The following is a 23869-nucleotide window of genomic DNA, read 5'->3' as shown; positions in this document are numbered from 1 at the left end:
ACCAACAAAATAACCACTAACTATCTTGGAATCTAGTTTACTTGATTGCGGGTTATGTACTTTTACCTCAGCTTGACAACCCCAAATACATAAATACCCTAATTTGGGTTTCCTACCAGTCCATAATTCATATGGGGTATTAGGGACTACTTTAGTAGGAACCCTGTTGAGAATAATATGTACAATTGTCTTTAAGGCTTCTCCCCATAAATTCTTAGACTTAAATTACTCAACATACTTCTTACCATGTCCATGAGAGTACGATTTTGTTGCTCCGCTACTCCATTTTGCTCAAGTGTACCTGGCATGGTGTAGTTTGCAACAATCCCATGTTCTCGTAAAAATAAGGCAAAAGCACTTGGATTTTGACCTGTTCCGGTGTATCTACCATAATATTCACCTCCTCTATCAGACCGTATAATTTTGATCTTCTTATTGAGTTGATTTTCAACTTTTGTCTTGAAGATCTTGAAATCATCAAGTGCTTCTGATTTCTCATGAATCAGATACATGTAACTGTATCTGGAGAAATCATCTATAAAAGTAATGAAGTATTTGTGTCCTCCCATAGTAGGAGTGGGGAATGGTCCACAAATACCTGTATGTATTGTTTCTAGTAATTCTACACATCTCGTGGCTTCCCTTTTAGTGGTTTTAGTGAATTTTTCCTTTATGCAATCCACACATATGTCAAAGTCAAAATAATCCAGCAAACTGAGGATTCCATATTTTGTGAGACATTCCATTCTTTCTTTAAAAATGTGGCCTAATCATTTATGCCATGGAATGGATGAATTCTCATTCACTCATTTTCTTTTATTTCCGACCATATAGTTCTCATGCAAGATATATGGGCCATGAGCAAAGATAGGGTGCAAATTAATCTTATAAAGGTTTCCACATAACACACCACACCCAACTTTAATGGAATTATGGAGTAGAGTAAAACTGTTGTTCTTAAACTTAAATTCAAAGCCATAGGAATCAAGTTTAGGAACTGAAATAAGATTTCTCTTAAATGTAGGTACATATAGTGTATCTACTAAGTCTAGATGAAAGCCGGTATTCAAAATGAGATGATATGTCCCTATGGCTTTAACATCTATCTCTATTCCATTACCAACGGCTATGGTGCGTTTTCCCTTATGAAATCGTCGACTTGTCAGAAAGTCCTGCAGAGAAACCGTGACATGAGTTGTAGTGCCCGTATCCACCCACCAAGTATTAAAAGGTGCACTAACCAAATAGGATTCAGAAAACATAAAGGCATAATTCTTACATTTATTGTCGAGTCATGCCGCATATTTGGGACATTCTTTCTTTACGTGTCCCTTCTTTTTACAGAAGAAACAACAAACTTTATAATCCCCACTTTCCACAGCAATGACCTTTTCTTTACCGTTTCTCTGAGTTTTCTTCCTACAATGTCTCTTATGTGGTCCAATGGTTAGGTGAGCACTTTCAGGCATTTCACTCTTAAGCCTTTCTTCTTCTTAAACACACATGGCGATTAGCTTGCTCATTTTCCGTTTCTCTTTCTGCATATTATAGTTGATCTTAAATGGACCAAATTGTGCGGAAAGAGAAGTCATAATGAAGTGTACAAGGAAACCTTTGGATATTTCCATATCCATTCCTTTTAGTTGGTTTGCCATGTCACTCATTTTCATAATGTGCTCATGTACCCCACTACGACCATTGTATTTCATGGTAATCATGTTGATCATGAGGGTACTTGCCAATGTTTTTGTGGAGCCAACAAAGTATTCTTCTACTGCCTTTAAATAATCCATTGTGCTTTCCTTTTTAGGAATTACACCATGGATTGTAGTAGAAATGGTGTTCCTTATGATCATGAGACTCATGCAACTAGAACGTTCCCACATTTCATAAAGTGCCTTTTGCTCACTAGTACTGGCACCAGTGATTTCAGTGGGTTTGTTTGTTCTAATTGCAAGATCCAAATCCATGCACCCTAGAACAATCATAATCTGGTATTTCCACTTGTTAAAGTTTGTACCAGTTAATATTTCAATGCCTGATAGATAACCAATAACCATTGCTGGATTAACAACTGCAAGTTTCATAATATACAAAATGTCATGCCACATAATACACACATATATCAATAATCTAACTTAAAATTGGGGTAATCATTAGTTAGATCTCATCAAGACCATTGCATAATCCTGATTAGGTCTTGACCCAACATCGATGTAGGATATCGTTCCTCCATTGGGTTGAATGATAATTCTACAAATGATCTCAATGGTCTAGACTAAGTAAGTGATTATGTTGGTTGGGTAAGCTCATCACCGTTGGGTTACAAGTTTCCCCAAGCAGAACCCCTTATTTAGTCTTTCCGTCCCACTCTAACTACTCAAAATAGCGCCATTCCATTGGGCCGATCCGCTACCCATCATAGTTAAGTACAAATATGTGACTTATTTATAGAGGAGAACCTCATAGTCACGTCCAAATAAAGACAATATATACACATATATATACATATATAGGTTCATTTTTAATGACATTTTGAGCAAGAGTATGCAACAGGGTCCTCTATCATCCCTCCAAATTTCAGCTCAATCCGAGTTTGGAAACCCCCTGAACCGGCCTCAAGAAATCATTAATATGATAGTGAACCGGAAGATCAGTCACTAAACCGGTCCAATATCTCCTTATCCAAAGTGTTTTTTTTTTTGCTTGAAATTTCATACATAATAGGGTCATAGGGTCTAGTGGGGGCCCACAAAATTTCAGCTAAATCGGAGTTCAAAAACCCCTTGAACCGGCCACATAACTATGACATTGTCATAGTCTATTGGGTTGAGCCGAACCGGTTTTGACAACTCTGATCCAACCCGTGCAAAATCGAACTGGTTCAAGCTAAAACTCAAACCGAACTGAGTTGGACCGGTTGGAATGGGTCAAACCGGGTCAAACCAGAATCATACACCATAAGTTTACTGACCCTCAAGCTTCATCTTCTTCACCCAAATCTGGTGCTACAATGTTCACTCAACTCAGCAAACACAGCAGCACCAAACGGGTGTTGAAGGGCGGCTGATTGACGACGAACGACCGAAATGTCACCGCCGATCACCTAGAAAATGGCCTGAAATGACCGGAATCCAGAAATTTTCAGGTCTAAGATTTCTTGAGAAACAAAGAAGAAAAGAGCAAAGCTTCAACCATTTCAAAGCATAGAGTGGCTCTGATACCAATTGTCAGATATAATGATGACTTTTGAACATGAAAGAAGTATCATAGAAGCATTCTTTGCTCTAGAAACAGACTGAAATAAGTAAAACCAACCTTGAGCTATTGATGTAAAGTTGGCGTCCATGGCTCTATTCCGACATTAGAGACCTTCAGAAACACCTCTTCTAGCTTTGTTACATTCTCTCTCTCTTTTCTCTGTAAGAAAACGAATTAGAGAACACTTTGCTCCTTGCTGAACTGCAAAACCTAAAAAACAGAGCACAATGGAGACTCTTCTCTCTAGTCATGGTTGCTCTCAACCGATGGATGGCTAATGTTTGTGTATGGAGTTCTATTTATGGAGCCCAAACCGCCTAGAGATGGGCCTTCCTTCATGGTTAAGGAATTGTAAAACCAGAGGCTCCATCAACCTCTGTTTTACAAATCATTAGATATGAAACCATGTACTCCCTCTCTCAATGGGAGCCTTAGGTGGCTTCTAGAACAACTTGCCATTTCAGCAGCTAGTTCCATGCACTATTAGGTCCCGATTTTTTATTCATCTCAAGCTACATGAATAAGTTCTAACAATGGTGGCTTAAATTTTATTAAGCAACGTAGAATTCTAAGGGTGAAAACAAAAAATTTAACAAAATAGTAACCATTCCCAGAAGAATTTTCAAGGAAGATATTAAGTAAAATGAAGTAAAAACATAGACAAAGGCATTATAATACTCTCGAAATCAAAATAGTCAAAGTAAACAACGGAAAATTTGTAAAATTAAATTAATAAGAAAACAAAATGAAGCTTGGATTTGCTTCCAAATGCGACCTATTGGCTTCGTGAGAAGAACAGAGACCGAAGATTTAATTGCAGAGAAGGGGAAGCGAGGTTCTCCTCTTTATAGAGATAAGATAGTAGATCACATCAACCATGCAAAGCTTCCCGACACATCGACAATCCTCGAAGCCAACTTTCGCATTCGAGGAGTGATTGTAGCTCCAAATGCAGAGAAAGTTGTCACCCAACCCCCTTGAGAATCAACAACGCATCGCTGACGGTGGCGGAAATGGAGAGTGACCTCAATGCCAGCTTTCCAAGACAGAGGCCGGATACCTCACGAGCCAACAAGCTAACTACCATGCAAGAGAAGAAGAAACTCTGGACAAAAACCCTATAGAAACAAACAGGGTACCTATCGAGAATTTTCCCTAAACAAAAATAAGTGGGATAATAGTTATTTTTATTAATGATAGAAATAGAATTAAAAACTAAAGTAAATTATTAACAAAATTGTTTTTGCATCTAATTAATGGTCTATGGTCCATAGGGAGACAAAATTAAGTGGGCTTAACTCAAGCTTGAATTGACCTAACTCGTAATTTTAGATAGTTTAGCTTCGATTTTCGATCCTCGACTTGGGCCTAGGCCTAGGTTCAAAAGTTTGGACTTTTTTATTTTTCTAGTTGGGCCCAAGTCTATCCCTTAAGTAGCTAATACATACAATCATAAATACATATATAGCATATATTTGCATACATGCATGTATATACAATTGTACACATATTTTGTGACACAAGTTTTATCATTGGGCTAATTGATAAACCCAAGTGCATTAAATTTCAATGTAGGTTGGAAGTTGGGCCCAAGTTGAATAAATTAGACTTGACTTTGGTGAAGCCTTAGGTCCAATGCACAGGGTTGGGCGTGGGTTAAGCTTAAATTCAGATCAACCTACTTGCCTTGCACCATAATGGTCCAATTGTTTGGGTAAGTGAATTAAACAATGATGTCATAATTAAATAATAAAGATTTAAAAAATAGATAAAAATACATAAATTTTGTAGAAATTTTTGAGATATCTAAGATATTATAAACTTGTCATATCAAACAAAAATAAGTGTGATAACTAAGAATTGAATTAATTAATGTTATTTGACATTACCACATGCACGTGCATATTATATAATTATGTTCTTCTATAATATATATATATATATATATATATATATATATATATATATATATATATAAAGTTCCAATTTTTCATATTAAAAGTTAATATTTGAAGAAAAAACGTGTTTTTTAGCAAAAATAGTGGGAAAAGGCACATTTGGCAACTTGGAAACACATATATATATAAGTTCCAATTTTTCATATTAAAAGTTAATATTTGAAGAAAAAACGTGTTTTTTTTAGCAAAAATAGTGGGAAAAGGCACATTTGACAACTTGGGAACACATAGATCTCAAAAGAAAAAAAAAGTTCACCGCAATTGGACATCTAAGCACAAAGTTATGGTCTTTAGAAGTTTGCTTTTATGTGCAAAAAAAATTAAAAAAATCGACCAATTTTCTAGTTCAACCATCTAAATCACCAATTTTGGTTGGTTTTTTGTCCAATGTGATTTGGGTGTATGGCCAAACCGATAAGGACTCAGGTTATGATTCAACCAGTCCAACCGGCCGATTCAATTTTCTAAACACTGGTTAGAACTTAGAAGTGTTTCATGGGTAGAACCATAGAAGATCTCTACCCACATAGATCACTTCAAACACGCCCACAAGGCCACAATGCATCCAACTCGTGCATTGGGCAACAACCCTATAGAGAATTCGGGTGGATCCCCCACAACCGAAGTTTTTCGCTCAATAGTCAACTAATTAGTTTCCTTTGCACAATTTTACCTTTATCAAAAAAGGCTAAATTACTGAATCCTCCTCTAGAGTTTTTAACCATTTCTCAAACCATCTCTCAAGTTTGGTAATTTCAATCACTTCTTTTGAATCTTTTGATAAAGTTACAAATCGTTAAAATCTTCTAAAAAAGACAAAAATGTCTAAAATGCCCATACAATTAATATCAAGACTGGCTTTTACAGAAAAAACACTACAAATTTTATAAACAATAAAAAATAGAAAATTTAAAGTTGCAGCTTTAATTTTGAATGATTGATATTAAGGGAAAAATTGGAAAATAAATTAATATACTTTAGATATTTTCGTGCCTCTATTTAAAAGATTCTACCAAAAGGATCTACATGCGATTATGTAAAAGTTTAAGAAAGATGGTTGCAATTACTAGACTTAGGAAGGCTTTCCGCAACCACCAAAACTTCTGGGGAGGTTTTAGCAAGTTACCCAGAAAAGAAAAATACTTTCCTTTGTAGACAAGGAATTGCAATCGTAAATCATAATCAAAATTGGAAGTCTACGTAGTACGTAGAAATAGAGTTGAAAACGAACACTGAGAGGAAGGGGAGGGAGTCGCTTATAAATTGAAGAGACCACTCGAAGAGCGCTGGCATCAAAATCTTCAACCTCTCTCTTCTCCTCCTCATCTGCTTCTGCTGCAATGGCGTCTCCTCCTCCTCCTTGCCGTTGCCCTCGTCCTCGAAGAAGTTCATTCTGAAGAGCTCCGATGGAAAGCATTTCGAGGTTGACGAGGCCGTTGCCCTTCAGTCTAAGATGATCAAGCAAATTGTCGAAGATGGCTTTGGTGGCGATGTGATTCCGTTGCTCAACGTCAGTAGCATTGTCTTACCCAAGGTGATTGATTATTGCAAGAAACACGTCGAATTTGATTCCAAAAAGAAGATGGACGGTGATAATGAGGCTCACGAAGAAATCAAGAACTGAGACTTAGAGTACATCAACGTCGGTGTCGATGAGCTTTACCATCTTATAATGGCTGCCAACTACCTTCATATCAAAAGGTTACTGGATTTGACTTGCCAGAAGTTCGCTGATATCATTAAAGGGAAGCAGCCGGAGCAGATTCGGAAGATTTTTAATATCGAGAATGACTTTACGCCTGAAGAAGATCAGGAGATCCGGAAAGAACACAGTTGGGCTTTTGAGTGAATCTCCAATCGAGTAGAGATTAAATGCTTACAATAGTTATAGAAGTATGAAGAAAGAAGAAGAAACAGAATCCCACTGAAAGAGAAGCAAATAATTACTCTTCTATGAATCAAAATTTTGAAAGAGATAGTAGTAGCAAACAGTAGGGATTGGCTTTAATTTTTTTTTTTTCTCGCTTATTTATTCTTTTGGTTGTTGACTGTAAAAAGATTGACAACATGATATACCTAGAAATTGAAATCTTAAGTCTTAAACATGGGATTGATCAGTCTCTCTCTTTTTTTTAATTACTCTTTAGTTTTTAATGTTGTTGGGACGCTTGAGCGTTTAGTTTGAGTGGATGCTTGTGCTTTGGGGATAATTGTTTCTTCAGAATATGTTAGAGAAATTCAAAGAGAATGTATTTCAGATGATGATTTTTGGTAGGAGTCCTACTGTGGTGTACCAAAATTTTGGCTCGGTTTGGAAGGAGTACAAACACAAATATGTACTGTACAAATAAATACACAATAATACAAAATATTAGGTTTTGCACTCTACATTTTTGTATTTGAGCTTCAGAGAAGGGCAGACCGGTGCACAAGGCTCCGGCCAATGTGGGGTATATGGGGAGGGACAGATGTCCACAGCCTTACTCCTGCACATACAGAGAGGCTGTTTTCAAGATTTGAACTCTGGTCACCCAGGTTGCAGTGGAGCAAACCAAGGTTCATGTATGGTATCGTATTTTTGGGGTCCGAAATACAGGTGTTTCTGGAACCCCTATTTTTAATAAAAGATATATACACAAACCAAACTTTGAAAGAAAAACTAAATAAAACATAAAAAGCACATGGTTTAATTTATCCATACACCTCTGCCGATACAGAAAATAAGTAAATAAATTAAAAACTTTGCTTTTCTGTATGTCTTTAGGCTGGGTTCTCTTGGATCCATCTTTCCAATCTTATACAATTACTCTCGTCATTTTCTTAATGATTCAACAAACAAGAATCTGATATTTTGTTTTCCTTTTTTCCTGATTATTGCAGTACATAATAACAACAATGCAATTTATTCATAATTATAAGCAGAAACGAACCAGTAGATTATAACATAATGACAAAAAGGAAAAAAAAGGAGAAAAAAAGAAGAAAATCCTAAGTTACTGTCGCTGCTCAGTTAATTACTCTGGTGAGGCTGCAGGAACACCAGCTGCCGCCTTTAAGCCTGGATATGGTGAATATTCATACTTTCCATCCCATCTGAAATTTATACAAAAGAAGAGATGAATTTGCCCTATCTTTTAAAAAGGGAAAAGAAAAATAAAGAGGTAGGCAAAGCATAATCCCTTAGAAAAACTGACCTGCATTCTTCCCTGGTTGGAATTTGGAGCTCCAGTTCATCCTTAAATGGTTTGAATACCAGATCCACCTTTTCACTTTCCACTTTGTCAAGACTTGCTGGCTCCCACTGCCATGGTATGTAAATTTGTAAAGCGAGAGAGAGAGAGAGAGAGAAAGAGCATACCTTTGGAGCATTATCTTTGTCAATAGTTAGAGCTCTAATGCCCTTTTCAAGCACAGAATCAAGAGAAATATTAGTTGGATTCATCAGGAAAAGTATGCTATCCAAATAAAATATTAATTCATTATTACTTCTCACATATGGCAGACTACTACTTTATTACCTCATAGACATCGCCAGATATTGTGGTTCTTAGTATGTTCATTGTTAGTCTGAATTCCTTCTTCAGACATTCAAGCAGAGTTTGCTTCCTTCCTTCTCGAATCTGGAAAATTAAGCTTAAAGAGAATGGGTGTCGGAATTTGCACGAAACATCAAGCAGAATAAAGGTTCAAAATCTGTTCCTTATATTTGCCAATAGGGCTTTAATCGGGTCAGATTTTGTTTGGATTTAATCCAGTTGACTTTATTAACTTTATTATGTAAATGGATAATCTGAAACCAAAAATAATAAGATTGGATCTCAGATCAGGTGTTGGACTGTTGGACTTTATTGACTACTTGATAAAATAATGAAATGCAAAACTGTACAACTGAAATTTATTGTATAAATTAAGTGGTTGGAATAAAAACTCTTTTAATAGCGGGTAAAATGGCTCTTTTAAAGGCAACCATATGTATGATGCTTCTATTTGTGAGGAGAGCTTTTAAAATTCCATAAGAAATTTTGCAAGCCTTGAACAAACTCCAAAAAGGTTTCTTGTGGGGTAAAAGTGATAGAAAACCCCTTGATTTAATCAAATGGGAAAGTTTATGCAAATCAAAGCATAAAGGAGGATGAGGCGTAAAGAAACCAGAATGGATGAATAATGCTTGCCAAGCAAAATTGGGTTCGCAATCGGAAAACTTATGAGTCCAAGTGATGAAAGAAAAATATTTAAAAAATAAGGATTTCTGGACTCTTGAAGCCAGGGGAAGGGACTCATGGACCTGGAAAGGTATTTTAAGTCAAAGGGACCTCTTAAAGAAATGTTTAAAATGGATTATTGGTAGTGGAAAATCTGTCAATCTGTGGAAAGATACATGGATAGGAGAGACCGCTCTGGAGTCAAGGATTGATATGTCCTCAGTAAGGGCTGGAAACCTAGCAAGAGATCAAATCTGGAAACAAATAAAAACCATTGTCATCCCATCTGAGGATAAAGAAGACAAAATAATATGGAGACCAAACCCATGGGTTTCTTTTCAGTCAAATCAGCTTATAACTTGTAGGCGGTAGGTCAAATTATGAGGAAAGAGAATTACAACCGAGGAAAATCTGGACAGTCAAATGCCTGCCCAAAATAAGATGGTTTTTTTTTCCTCACTTGCAAGATCCTGTTGAGAACCTGATTTTGAGAGAAGGGCTTTAATATCAACTTGGATTGTCCTGTGTGGAAATCAAGAAAGCTTAGTGCACATCTTCTTCCATTGTGATTATGTAAAGCAAATATGGAATTTTTTTGATGACTCGAGGATTAAGCCTTTCAATGAAGACCAAAGTTTTAATAGTTGATAGAGGAGAATAGAAATCCTGAGTAGAGAAGATGATAAATTGAAAACTTTAATGGCCATTATTCTTTGGAGAATTTGGAAAAACAGGAACAGCAAGGCTTTTGATGACAGAAGCACCCCTCCCCAGGTTGTTATAGAAAAGGCTTGATGGGAAGCAGAGGAGTTTTATAACGGGGTAGGAGAAAATGTCGAGGGAAGGAAAGAGTCTCTAGAAGTTACCTGGGTGCCCCAAAGAGGGGAGTAATAAAAAGCAACTTTGATGCTTCTCGCAAAACTAATCGACTAATGGTGAATGTGCAATTGGCTGGGTTGCAAGAATTTAGGGCAGGTGCTAGGAGTGGAATCCAGAATGACAGGTAATTTCTCAATTAACTTAGCAGAAGCATGGACAGCTTTTGATGAAAGAATGGTAGGATCCATCTAATGGATGCCAAGAAGGGTGCGGAATGGAGGGCGAATTTCAAAAAAAATTTCCTACCTTCTTTTAACTGGGAATCATATTCCCTAAATTTAGAATACATTATTCAAGGATCCTACTTGAACCATAAACAAACCAGATCTGAACCAAAAGGAAACAGGAAGGATTATACCTGATCCGGAGAAATAATATCTCCCAAAGCTGGTGTTCACGCCCAAAGAAATAACCAAGATCCGCTCCTGGTGAAGATGACACAGCTGTGGATGGAACGGAACCAGCAGCGTGCGTCCTACACACTGGATTCTTCACAAGAACCCTCTGGAAACCTTGAACACCGAATCATTTTGTCTATCTTGCAAGACTATTGTCAAAAACTGCTTTCTTGACTTCCTGTTGCTGCAAAGATCCAATTTTCCAACAAGTAGTGGTGGCGGCTGAAGGAAGAGAAGTCCAGGGACGAAGAGGGCAGAACTGTCTCTTCTCTCTGGAGTTTGTGTGAGATCAAATCTCAGATTGCAGGATGTGTTTCTTGCTTACTCAAACCCCCTAGTTCAAAATCTGATATTTCTACTAGGGTTTTCTCCTCTTTCTTCTTGATTAAGAAACCTCCCAATATTTTCGAAGTTATCCCAATCCAAATCAGTATTTGGATAGAGGTTAATCTTAATCCTATCTACAGATTAAGCTAGTTAACTCCTGATTTTATCAGGAGGTTACCAGATTCAAATCTAATTTGAATTTGGTCTCTTAGAGTGGATAAGGTCAAAAGCCCAATCCTTATACTAACACTAATCTCAGATTCGCCCCATGAACTAGTGATCATATCAGCCCAGTTCGAAATGGGCTTTTGGCCCATTAAGTGTTTAGTGTTTAACCAGTTTCCAAGCTGCTGCCCAGTTGGGCTTCTTTGTATGGCGTGGGACCCAAACATTGATTTACACACCAGCCACATGGGTTCGGCCCAGCCTTTATTATAAGGCCCAGCCGAATTCACTGAAAGACTCAGTGACTCACTTAAGCCCATCACATGGGCCCTTTGGGCCCAACACTTATATTAAGTGATCCTTGGACCAAGCCATCTTATAAAAACCCAGGGACTATGGGCAGGTGCAAGATTAGCCCATCAAGTATTATCCTAAATGGTCTTACACTTAACCTCTCAGCCCTTAATGATCAAGCACTGCCCGACAAGAGAAGACCTCTCTCTCGGCTGCAAGGAACAGTGCCGCACTCTCTACTCACATGGATCCCGGGAATTAAAACCTTTTTGCAAATTTTTTGAAACCATATATATCTTAATTTTGCAAAACAAAATTCCAACGATTGAAATCAACTACCGGAAGTTTGCTTTCCATCAGAGAGAGTGCATTCCCGATCATTACCATTGTCCGACAAAGGGGCTGATCCTATCACTATGGCCACTCACTCAGATGAATTCTCAAACTACCCCAACATGTCCAGGTTTTGACCCCCACTAAGGATCTCACTGATTGACACATCAAAGACAGCCCGATCCGACACCTAGTGATGTGTCATAATCGAGTCTAGGGGTCAGGTGTAACTTTCTAGTTTTGCCCATCTGTCTCCAAGGTCTAGGGTAATACTAAAAATCTGGTCCAGTTTAAGGGTTCAAGCAATCCCATACTGTATGTGCCTTGGGTCTTACCCTAATGGCCGAAACAAGCCATCCCAACACTTGGTGGCACACCAGTATCAGCCTTGGCAAGATAAATCTCCCCAGACTTATCCAATGGCTGTGAACATTTAAAACTAACACAAGTTTCTATAAGTGTCCAGTTTTAGGGTCTTACACAGAATTATACCAAACAACATGAATCAGACATGCACTTTAATTTATTTCCACTAAATAACAAAAGTACATCAAATCCGACTGAAGCTAAGGGCATACAAGACTGTCTAACATTTGAAGCAATTAGGGCAACAAGAAGATTCCCCAGAAGTGATTTCATCATCAAGGGAGACTCAAAAATTGCCATTGACAGCTTGAAGAGTTTGATTGATTGTGCCACTGTGGAGTATTGCAAACTTAATCGAGGAATGGCTTCACCAATGTAGGGAAAGAGACCTTGACGTTCTTTTCTCTCATGTGTATAGAGAAACAAATTTTGCCATAGGTTGGATTACTAATGAAGGTCATTGGTCCTCCAGAATTAGTTCTTCTCTTGTGTTAAATTGGTTATTTTCTTTCATCTATTTTTGTGATTCCATGAGGAGAGCTACTCTCCATGTTGTGTAGCTCATCTTCCTTTCTTATCAAAAAAAAAAAAAGTGTATAAATGACAAAGGAAATTTCAAGTGTACCGATTGTAATGTTATCTTCAATCCTGTTGGGGAAGATCTTTTCAAGCCCTTGAGCACTGGACCTATCCATCCATTTCCCTCACAGATTGCCTCAGTTTCCTGAATGGAGAGTACCTTTTGGTTAATAAGGGCAATGGAATTTAAAACACTTAACCTGTTAGGTGCTATACTCATTTCTCCATATGTTCCAAGTGTTAAACTGATTTGTGGTCTTAGGGTGTAAAACTGGTGGATCTACAAATCACACATATGTGCACACAGACATAATAAAGAGAGAGATATAAGAGAATTTAGATGCCTATTAAGAGTGAAAGAAGTGAACTGCTCAACTTGGGCATATTTTCGAAGATTCTAACAAGACCACATAAGTTATCATACTATCTCGTGAACTCACAAATGATTTTATAATCTCTTCAACTGACTCATGTGAAAAGCACTTGTCAATTGTTGATCGCCTGCAAGTGAAGATTTTCATATCAGTATTAACTCCAACATTATGGATCTCCTTCAGTAGCAGAAAATATATGCTTTTTCAGTTCGGATGTATACTTGTTTAGGATGCTTTCTTCATCTGGTTGAACATCCAAAGAGAATTCCTCAATTGCTGATCTAACCGCATTCACATCACCCGAGTTTAAATTTATCAATTTCTTCTCAAGCTGAGGCAATTTCTGATGGACATATGATATACATGTATAAGGAAAGTAATTTTAGTACAAAGAAAAGAAAATGATTAATTAAAAATTAAAAATTTGGGTAAATAATTGCCACATTGGAATTTCTATTAGCTTAACATCTCTTACTACATTTCTGCATGTATGTAGATCAATTAAAGGTTGCATCGGTAATTGTTGGATAGGGAGAAAGAAACTTTTATAGATAGAGCTCAAACATATTCGAAATTAAATAAATAAATGAATTCTGTATGGAATTTGATGGACAATATGTAATACATACATCCAGGTTGGTTCAATATCTGAAAATGAAATCAACATAAAATTCCTCCTAGTGAATGTCATTCTCCAAATTGTTTGGTATTACTTTGCCCCTTGTAATCTCAAATTGGATCCTTGGGACTCATTTGACAATTCATTTTTGCAGTCTTTGCAGCAAGTTTTGTACCGAGTAACCTTGATTCCATACTAATTGTTCCTTCCTCACCTGATGGATGCACCTTGTCTACTTAATGTGGATGTATGATCTTCATCTATGGTCTTGTTTCAATTCTATCATTCAGAAATGCTTTATCATCAGTTTGAAATGAAGGCTCTCTGTTCCCCTTGCATCTTAACTTGGACACTGTGATTGCTTACTCATGTATATCTTGGAACAAGTGAATGTTTAAAAATGTAGAAGTATGAGGTAAGAGCCACGAGACACAAGGACCTTCAGATGTTTGAGGCTTAGGTTCTAATGTAACCGTTTTCGGCCACGTACCAATGTTTTGTGATATAAAATTTTTTAGCTAAGTACCTCGTTATTTGACCCGGTGGTGGCGTGCCTTAGTGATGACCTACTTGGTGGTGAACTGCCTACTGGCGAACTGCTCGGTGGAGAACTGCCTGGGGGGCGAACTGCCTGGTGGCAAACTGCCCGGTGGTGAACTGTCTGGTGGCGAACTGCTTGGTAGCGAACTGCTTGGTGGCGAACTACCTGGTGGCAAACTGCCTGGTGGCGAACTGCCTAGTGGCGAACTGCCCGGTGGCGAACTGCCCGTGGCGAGCTGCTCGGTGGTGAACTGCCTGGGGGCGAATTGCCTGGTGGCGAACTGTCTGGTAGCGAACTGCTTGGTGGCGAATTTCCTGGTGGCGAACTGCGTGGTAGCGAACTGCCTACTAGGCGGCCGGTGACTTAGAGAATGTTGGAGCTCCCTGGTGTGGCGCAATCCGACTGCCCTCAGCATGAGGTGGTCTTCTTTCCTTTGTAGGCAGCGGGAGCTGAGGGACCTACGAGAACTTCATCTTTTCCTCCTCTATGTAGGTGGCGGGAGCTGAGGGACCTGCGAGAACTCCATCTTTTCTTCCTCTTTGTAGGTGGCGGGAGCTAAGAGACCTCCGAGAACTCCATCTTTTCCTCCTCTTCATAGGCGACGGGAGCTGAAGGACCTGCGAGAACTGAATCAGAGGTCCCGGGGGTATTTTCCCGATGGGGGCTCTCCGACGCTTAAATTAGCAGTCTTATTGTAGAGAGCTTTGAAGATAATATGAGAGAGCTAGAGAATTGGGTTACTTCCCTTTTTTCATCCCCCTCCCCTTTGGGGGGTGAGGTCTTTATATGCCGGAGTCCTCGCGGGTTAGGTGGGTGAAAAGCCTCCAAACGGTAAGACTCGTCGCATCCTGTCAGAACCGGGGTACGGTGGTGAACTCCTCGAGGTCGTCAGGTTGGCGCTTGTGTTAGGCAGCCAGGTCGGCGCCTGGGCCAGGTTGTCAAGGGGGCACCTGCGTCAGTCGGCGGGTCAATGTCTAGGCCAGGTCGTCAGGTCGGCACCTGTGTTAGTCGGCGGGTCAGTGTCTAGACCAGGTCGTCAAGCTGGTGCCTATGTCAGTCGGCAGGTCAGTGTCTAGGCAAGGTTTGTCGATGGGTGCCTTATGAGCAGCTTGGCCGGAGCATAAGCTAGGATGGTCCAGGTCGGCTAGGTCGTGCAGGCCGCACGCTGCACGCAGCTCGTGCAGGCCGTGCGCAGTTCGGGCAGGCCGCACGCTAGGCCGCGCGCAGTTCGCGCAGGTCGCGCGCGTGCCGTGCAGGTCGCGTGTGCCGCGCGCAGGTAGTGCAGGCGCTCATCAGGCCGAGCGCAGGTCGCGCCAGGCCGGCCAGACTGGTGCCCAGGTGGGTCACCAACTTCGTAAGTTTGTTGGCTGGGTGTTTTCCTAGTTGTCACGAGGTGCCACGAGTCACAAAAGCTAGTAAGTGCTGATCCAATTACTAGTGTGGTCCGTAGGCTTTGGGAGCGACTCGTAGTCTAATCATTTTTTACTTTTGCCCGTGCCGGAGAGGCGACTGAGTCTTTAGTAGTAATGTAGCCCGTAGGCTTTGGGAGTGACCAGTGGTCTACTCTTTTCTAACTTTGCCTGTGCCGGAGAGGCGACCAGGTCTTAAGTAGTAATGTGGCCCGTAGGCTTTGGGAGTGACCAGTGGTCTACTCTTTTCTAAATTTGCCCGTGCCAGATAGGCAGCCGGGTCTTAATTAGTAATGTGGCCCATAGGCTTTGGAGTGACTAGTGGTCTACTCTTTTCTGACTTTGCCCGTGCCGGAGAGGCGGCCGGGTCTTAGGTAGTAATGTGGCCCGTAGGCTTTGGAGTGACTAGCGGTCTACTCTTTTTTTACTTTGCCCGTGCCGGAGAGGCGACCGGGTCTTAAGTAGTAATGTGGCCCGTAGGCTTTGGAGTGACTAGTGGTCTACTCTTTTCTGACTTTGCCCGTGCCGGAGAGGAGACCAGGTCTTAAGTAGTAATGTGGCCCGTAGGCTTGGCCTGCATTAGCTTTGTAATGACGGTCACCTACTCCTACAAGAAGCTACTAGGGGCTCGACCTTCGGGGGCAACACTACTAACTTTAGATTGTCAGCTCACACAGGAGCCTTGGAAGGCTCAACCAGTAAGGGCGCCTATGTAGTCAGTTGGCCGCCAACTCCCACGGAAGACACGAAGAGCTAATCTTTGTAGGGTGGACCTTGCGGAGAGGACTGATGTGGCATTATCTATATTGAAAGTAAGGTCGGTAGAGCTACTTAGTCCGTTAGCTCCCTGCATAGTCTCTAAGTTCATAAAAAATGTAAACTATAAAGCGATAGCTTCAATTTCTAAAAAGTGAGGACTTAGTTTTGGTAAAATGAGAACTTAGCTTTTTGTAGTGTGTTCCCACAGACGGACCATTTTCGGCCACATACCAATGTTTTGTGATGTAAAATTTTTTGCCTAAGTACCTCGCTATTTGACCCGGTGGTGGCGTGCCTTAGTGATGAACTACTTGGTGGTGAACTGCCTACTGGCGAACTGCTCGATGGAGAACCGCCTAGGGGCGAACTGCCCGGTGGTGAACTATCTGGGGGCGAACTTCCTGGTGGCGAACTGCCTGGTGGCGAACTGCTTGGTGGCGAACTGCCTGGTGGCGAACTGCTTGGTGGCGAACTACCCGGTAGAGAACTGCCTGGTGGCGAATTGCCTGGTGGCGAACTGCTTGGTGGCGAACTGCCCGGTGGAGAGCTGCTCGGTGGCAAATTGCCTGGTGGCGAACTGCCTGGTGGCGAACTGCTTGGTGGCGAATTGCCTGGTGGCGAACTGCCTGGTAGCGAACTGCCTACTAGGCAGCCGGTGACTTAGAGAATGTTGGAGCTCCCTGGTGCGGCGCAATCCGACTGCCCTCAGCATGAGGTGGTCTTCTTTCCTTTGTAGGCAGCGAGAGCTGAGGGACCTGCAAGAACTTCATCTTTTCCTCCTCTTTGTAGGTGGTGGGAGCTGAGGGACCTGCAAGAACTCTATCTTTTCCTCCTCTTTGTAGGTGGCGGGAGCTAAGGGACCTCCGAGAACTCCATCTTTTTCTCCTCTTCGTAGGCGGCGGGAGCTGAAGGACCTGCGAGAATTGAATCAGAGGTCCCGGGGGTATTTTCCCGGTGGGGGCTTTCCGACGCTTAAGTTAGCACTCTTATTGTAGAGAGCTTTGAAGATAATATGAGAGAGCTAGAGAGCAGGGTTACTTCCCTTTTTTCATCCCCCTCCCCTTTAGGGGGTGAGGACTTTATATACCAGAGTCCTCGCGGGTTAGGTGGGTGAAAAGCCTCCAAACGGTAAGACTCGTCGCATCCTGTCAAAAGCGGGGTACGGTGGTGAACTCCTCGAGGTCGTCAGGCTGGCGCTTGTGTTAGGCGGCCAGGTTGGCGCCTGGGCTGGGTTGTCAGGGGGACGCCTGCGTTAGTCGACGGGTCAGTGTCTAGGCCAGGTCGTCAGGTCGGCGCCTGTGTCAGTCGGCGGGTCAGTGTCTGGACCAGGTCGTCAAGCTGGCGCTTGTGTCAGTTGGCGGGTCAGTGTCTAGGCCAGGTTTGTTGGTGGGCGCCTTATGGGCGGCTTGGCCGGATCATGCGCTAGGCTGGTCCGGGTCGGCCAGGCCGCGCAGGCCGCACGCCGCACGCAGCTCACGCAGGCCGCGCGCTAGGCCGCACGCAGTTCTCGCAGGTCGCGTAGGCGCGCGTCAGGACACGCGTAGGTCGCGCCAGGCCAGCCAGACTGGTGCCCGGGTGGGTCACCAACTTCGTAAGTTTGTTGGCTGGGTGTTTTCCTAGTTGTCACGAGGTGCCACGTGTCACAATTTCACTGGAGGGCCAAATCTGCCCTCATCAATAGCCCCCCACTCCCGAGCTGATAGTAACTCAGCAAAGGGAGTAGATTTCTTTTGGCCCGTAAGTCGATGAGCTAGTAAGTGCTGATCCAATTACTAGTGTGGCCCGTAGGCTTTGGGAGCGACTCGTAGTCTACTCTTCTTTGATTTTTGCCCGTGCCGGAGAGGCGACCGGGTCTTTAGTAGTAATGTGGCCCGTAGGCTTTGGGAGTGACCAGTGGTCTACTCTTTTCTAACTTTGCCCGTACCGGAGAGGCGACCGGCTCTTAAGTAGTAATGTGGCCCGTAGGCTTTGGGAGTGACCAGTGGTCTACTCTTTTCTAAATTTGCTCGTGCTAGAGAGGCGAACGGGTCTTAAGTAGTAAGGTGGCCCATAGGCTTTGGAGTGACTAGTGGTCTACTCTTTTCTGACTTTGCTCGTGCCGAAGAGGCGACTGGGTCTTAGGTAGTAATGTGGCCCGTAGGCTTTGGAGTGACTAGTGGTCTACTCTTTTTGACTTTGCCCGTGTCGGAGAGGCGACCAGGTCTTAAGTAGTAATGTGGCCCGTAGGCTTTGGAGTGACTAGCGGTCTACTCTTTTTTGACTTTGCCCGTGCCGGAGAGGCGACCGGGTCTTAAGTAGTAATGTGGCCCATAGGCTTTGGAGTGACTAGTGGTCTACTCTTTTCTGAATTTGCCGGTGCTGGAGAGGCGACCGGGTCTTAAGTAGTAATGTGGCCCGTAGGCTTGGCCTGCATCAGCTTCGTAATGCCGGTCACCTACTCCTACAAGAAGCTACTAGGGGCTCGACCTTCGGGGGCAGCACAACTAACTTTAGGTTGCCAACTCACACGGGAGCCTTGGACGGCTCGACCAGTAAGGGCGCCTATGTAGTCAGTTGGCCGCCAACTCCCGCGGAAGCCACGAAGAGCTCATCTTTGTAGGGGGACCTTGCGGAGAGGACTGATGTGGCATTATCTGAATTGAAAGTAAGTTTACGTTAGCTCCCTGCATAGTCTCTGAGTTCATAAAAAATGTAAACTATAAAGCGATAGTTTCAATTTCTAAAAAGTGAGGACTTAGTTTTGGCAAGATGAGAACTTAGCTTTTTGTAGCGTGTTCCCAGAGACGGCGCCAATTGATGTAATCGTTTTCGGCCACGTACCAATGTTTTGTGATGTAACTTTTTGGCTAAGTACCTCGTTATTTGACCCGGTGGTGGCGTGCCTTAGTGATGAGCTACTTGGTGGTGAACTGCCTACTGGCGAACTGCTCGGTGGAGAATTGCCTGGGGGCTAACTGCCTAGTGGCAAACTGCCCGGTGGTGAACTATCTGGTGGCGAACTGCCTAGTGGCGACCTCCCTGGTGGCGAACTGCCTGGTGGTGAACTGCTTGGTGACGAACTGCCTTGTGGCGAACTGCCTGGTGGCGAACTGTCTGGTGGCGAATTGCCTGGTGGCAAACTGCTCGGTGGCGAACTGCCTGGTGGCGACGTGCCCGGTGGCGAGCTGCTCGGTGGCGAACTGCCTGGGGGCGAATTGACTGGTGGCGAACTGCTTGGTGGTGAATTGCCTGGTGGCGAACTGCCTGGTAGCGAACTGCCTACTAGGCGGCCGGTGACTTAGAGAATGCTGGAGCTCCCTAGTGCGGCGCAATCTGACTGCCCTCAGCATGAGGTGGTCTTCTTTCCTTTGTAGGTAGCGGGAGTTGAGGGACCTGCAAGAACTTCATCTTTTCCTCCTCTTTGTAGGTGGCGGGAGCTGAGGGACCTCCGAAAACTCCATCTTTTCCTCCTCTTTGTAGGCGGCGAGAGCTGAAGGACCTGCGAAAACTGAATCAGAGGTCTCAGGGGTATTTTTCCGGTGGGGGCTCTCCAACGCTTAAGTTAGCACTCTTATTGTAGAGAGCTTTGAAGATAATATGTGAGAGCTAGAGAGCAGGGTTACTTCCCTTTTATTATCCCCCTCCCCTTTGGGGGGTGAGGTCTTTATATACTGGAGTCCTCGCGGGTTAGGTGGGTGAAAAGCCTCCAAACGGTAAGACTCGTCGCATCCTGTCAGAACCGGGGTACGATGGTGAACTCCTTGAGGTCGTCAGGTTGGTGCTTGTGTCAAGCGGCCAGGTCGGCGCCTGGGCCGGGTTGTCATGGGGGCGCCTGCGTCAGCCGGCGGGTCAGTGTCTAGGCCAGGTCATCAGGTCGGCGCCTGTGTCAGTCGGCGGGTCAGTGTCTAGACTAGGTCGTCAAGCTAGCGCCTGTGTCAGTCGACGGGTCAGTGTCTAGGCCAGGTTTGTCGGTGGACGCCTTATGGGCGGCTTGGCCGGATCATGCGCTAGGCTGGTCCATGTCGGCCAGGTCGCGCAGGCCGCACCCCGCACGCAGCTCGCACAGGCCGTGCGCAGTTCGCGCGTGCCACGCGCGCCGCGCAGGTCGCGCTTGCCGCGCTCAGGTCGCGCAGGCGCGCTTCAGGCCGCGCGCAGGTCGCGCCAGGCCAGCCAGACTGGTGCCCGGGTGGGTCACCAACTTTGTAAGTTTGTTGGCTGGGTGTTTTCCTATTTGTCACGAGGTGCCATATGTCACAATTTCACTGGAGGGCCAAATCTGCCCTCATCAGGTTCCATGAGTTGCCACTTTTTTAAAAAAACATCAAATTAAAATAAAGAAAAATACAGGAATATGCATAAGATTAGTATATAGATTATCACAAATAACAATTTAAGAAAATTGGGAGCTTCAGAGCAAGTTATCACATTCTCACAAACCATTTTATAATTATCAAGAAGCCCCAAATGCTAAACAACACCTCAAAATATCTTCAAATATGTTACTGCTAAAGATATAAGGACATGGTATATGCACATTTACATTTACAGGCACGATAGAAGGCATCCATCCCATTGTGTGAAAATTGTGCCTTGTACTTTAAGGTGTGAGTGCCGTTGCTTTTATTGGGAAGTTGAAGAAATTTATAGTGATATTTGCATGTTATATTGAGCTTGTTGGGTAGGTAATTATTAAGCATTAAAACAACATTGTTAAAGCTAACGCACTTAAGCATATTTTGAAATTGTAAAAATGTCTGTAAGTTCTCTAACAATTTGATAATAGTTTGAGCTTACCTCAGAAGGGACAAAGTGGGTTGCCAGGCCAGATGCAATCAATTCTTTTCCATTGAGTCTTGCACCCGTTAAAGCCAAGAGTTCACCTGTTATTTACCAATATATGAAGTCACAAAAGGATATATCATAAACAAACACAACTTTCCTTTTTCTTTTGACATTTTTACCCTGCCTAAGCTATATATCTCTCCTTGAGAAGCAAAGACCCATTTCACCATGAAACAAAATCCTGGTCAGAGTGAAACCCAATACTGGCTTCAGGTGTAGCAAAGACCTACATGATAAGAGGACGCAATGCATATATTGTTTACAAAAAAAGCACTTCAAGGCATGTGTACTACAACAGTGCATTAGAAATCAACCATCTGGTCTGATATAAAGAAAAACTAGAACAAATTTCAGCAAAAATTGAAAGTCCCAAATACAAACTGTTTTCTCTGTGACAACTGAGAACTTCAATGGTACCATGAGAGCTGCACCTCCACCCATGGAAATTCCATGAACAAGAGCTACCTGAAAACAAACCAGCAGGTGACTACAGCAACAAAGATAACAAAACATAAGAAACATTTGTTCTTAACAATCTTAAAGCATCTTACCTGCGTTTTCTTGTAAGTATGGATGTGATAACAAAGCCAGTACATTCTGTACATAACCTCTAGGCAGGAATCATCTAATAAAAGATTATCTATAAGTAACTTTCTCTATTTAAACAACTACACCTAGGAAATATAACAGTGAATTTAATTCTAAATGCTCAGATACAAAAATTGCCTGAACAAGAAATGGAACTACTAAGTTTGATAACAAAGATATTAGACTTCTATTTACATGATTTCTTGCCATCATAGAACATCTTCAAGTCCCCACCAGCAGAAAAAGCACGCCCAGCCCCCTGGATAAGAAAATGATAAAGTGAATACATGAAATATTTTGTGCTCCTCTAAAGGAAAACATGGCCAAATTAAAAAGAAAGAAAATCATGAACAATATATAAACAATCTGTTGATTGTTAATGGCTCAATGGCACTATGGAACTAAACAAAAAAGAAAAAAAAAAAGTTCAAGACATTCGAATGCCAAGAAGTAAAAATACTAACCTTAATTAGAATAAGCTCTGCGTCATCATCCTTCTCCCATTTCTCTAGGTACTCAGCTAGCAGAGAAACCTGACCCCAAAAAAGGGTATCAATGACTCAGTGGTGTAATTATTTCATAATTCAACTTGGGAAGCGAACGAAATGGAAGCTGAACCTATTAATTATTTCATAATTCACCAAAAACAAAAGAATTTCATCAGAAAACAGAGCATAGAGAGCGCCACTGCAAATTTATTTAAGTTACCACTTTGGATGAAATGACATTCAATTGGCGAGGCCGGTTCAAAGTTATCAATCTCACATGGTTTATTTCATCTCCAAGAACAACCTGATGAGTATGTATTAGGTACACTAAATCAATCAGTGATATGAAACGATAATCCACTACATACATCTATAACCAGAAGATCCAAACAAGATAATTGCCGAAAAGTAATTTTATTCCTTATTTAGAAAACAAAAGTCTTCAAAGGGAGTACCTCTCCTTCTGGGTTAACGAGATCCTGACCCATTAAAGCAAGTAGACAGTTTCAAAGAAGAAAGAAAACCTGCATAACAAGCAAAATCAAAATCATAAGAAGCGCAGCAACAGAAAAAGTAAAGCTAACCACTCAATAGAAAACTCGAAGCAAAAGTATTAAGTTGGGTAAGATGAAAAGTTCATCTCTGTTCTTCATAGCAAACAACAAACAAAACAACAAAAGTAAAGTAATTGAACTAAATAAGACCATTGAAAAGGAGAAAATAAAGAATAACAAATGCAATTAAGGACCAATGTGTATAAATTTACGACTGAAATGAAGGAACTTAAAGAGGGGAAAAAGAGAGAAGAAAGAAGAAAAGGAAAACGTAAGTGGAAGAGAGAAGGACAAATTAAGCTTACCTGAGAGATGAGATTTGGAAAGAACAAGAAAATACTAACAGAAAAGACGGTTTTATACAAGAGAAGAGATGGAGAAGGAATCTGATGAGGTTGGTTTGGTGGTTGGAAGAACCCTGTTTCAACAAGAAGAGTGAATTTTCAAGTGTGATGTGAGAAAATAGGCAGAGAGAGAGAAAGAGGGGGAAAGACTATTGCCCATTGGAGAAGGCGCGTTACCTACCAGGCTACCACCTCCCACTAAGGATACGTTTGGTTTGTTAGAAAACATGTTTCCCTCACCTTTCTGCTTCTCACTTATTTTCTACCAAACCAAACACAACCTACAAAGCTGATGTCAATTCTAGGACTTCAGGGTAACCAACCTTCAATCAAGTGTTAAAATTAGGAATTGTTAAGATCACGTGGGTAAGTGGGTTTGTTATTGGTTTTAGGTTTTCAGGTACCAAGCCTTTCCTCTACCATAGAAATGAGACCAGATCTGCTCCTCACACCTGGCGCCTCATAGGCATATCGTACCATGCATTGGGAACATCTTCCCTACTTATCAATTATTATTCATGGGAGATGTTCTCAATGCACGGTGGATGTGCATGTGCCGCACCCATTCGTAAAGACCAGATCCCATCTCCATAAAAATTGCCAATAAAAA

The 23869-nt window shown here is 42.0% G+C and overlaps 1 protein-coding gene and 1 pseudogene across 6 annotated transcripts; one reads left to right on the top strand and one right to left on the bottom strand.

Annotated features, from left to right (window-relative positions):
• The first annotated feature begins 6272 nt into the window (after positions 1-6272).
• Positions 6273-7317, top strand: LOC148880446 (SKP1-like protein 1A pseudogene; annotated as a pseudogene). The gene is made up of 2 exons (XR_016109596.1): positions 6273-6340; positions 6489-7317. The product of XR_016109596.1 is annotated as an SKP1-like protein 1A pseudogene (transcript).
• A 717-nt stretch (positions 7318-8034) lies between these two features.
• Positions 8035-23404, bottom strand: LOC148880445 (3-hydroxyisobutyryl-CoA hydrolase-like protein 5). 5 transcript variants are annotated; one of them, XM_088962358.1, is made up of 17 exons: positions 23221-23404; positions 22817-22885; positions 22582-22665; positions 22338-22406; positions 22069-22132; positions 21837-21910; positions 21667-21750; positions 21461-21511; positions 21374-21422; positions 21238-21323; positions 13358-13479; positions 13203-13263; positions 12809-12907; positions 8738-8839; positions 8578-8619; positions 8414-8520; positions 8104-8312 (listed from the first exon to the last, which is right to left on the bottom strand). In XM_088962358.1, exons 2-17 carry the CDS (start codon positions 22847-22849, stop codon positions 8234-8236), a joined length of 1206 nt encoding a protein of 401 aa, XP_088818484.1. In that variant the 5' UTR covers positions 22850-22885; positions 23221-23404; the 3' UTR covers positions 8104-8233. The 5 variants fall into 5 exon arrangements, with proteins under 5 accessions (XP_088818482.1, XP_088818480.1, XP_088818481.1 ...); XM_088962356.1 differs by lacking the exons at positions 21374-21422; positions 21461-21511 and having other exon boundaries at positions 8035-8312; positions 21837-21893; XM_088962354.1 differs by lacking the exons at positions 21374-21422; positions 21461-21511 and having other exon boundaries at positions 8035-8312; positions 8414-8619; positions 21837-21893.
• Between the last annotated feature and the right edge of the window lie 465 nt (positions 23405-23869).

The sequence above is a fragment of the Nelumbo lutea genome, chromosome 1, assembly GCF_056320005.1.
Source record: "Nelumbo lutea isolate HS-2025 chromosome 1, American lotus-T2T, whole genome shotgun sequence".
NCBI lineage: Eukaryota > Viridiplantae > Streptophyta > Magnoliopsida > Proteales > Nelumbonaceae > Nelumbo > Nelumbo lutea.
This window is presented reverse-complemented; position numbering and strand designations above follow the sequence as displayed.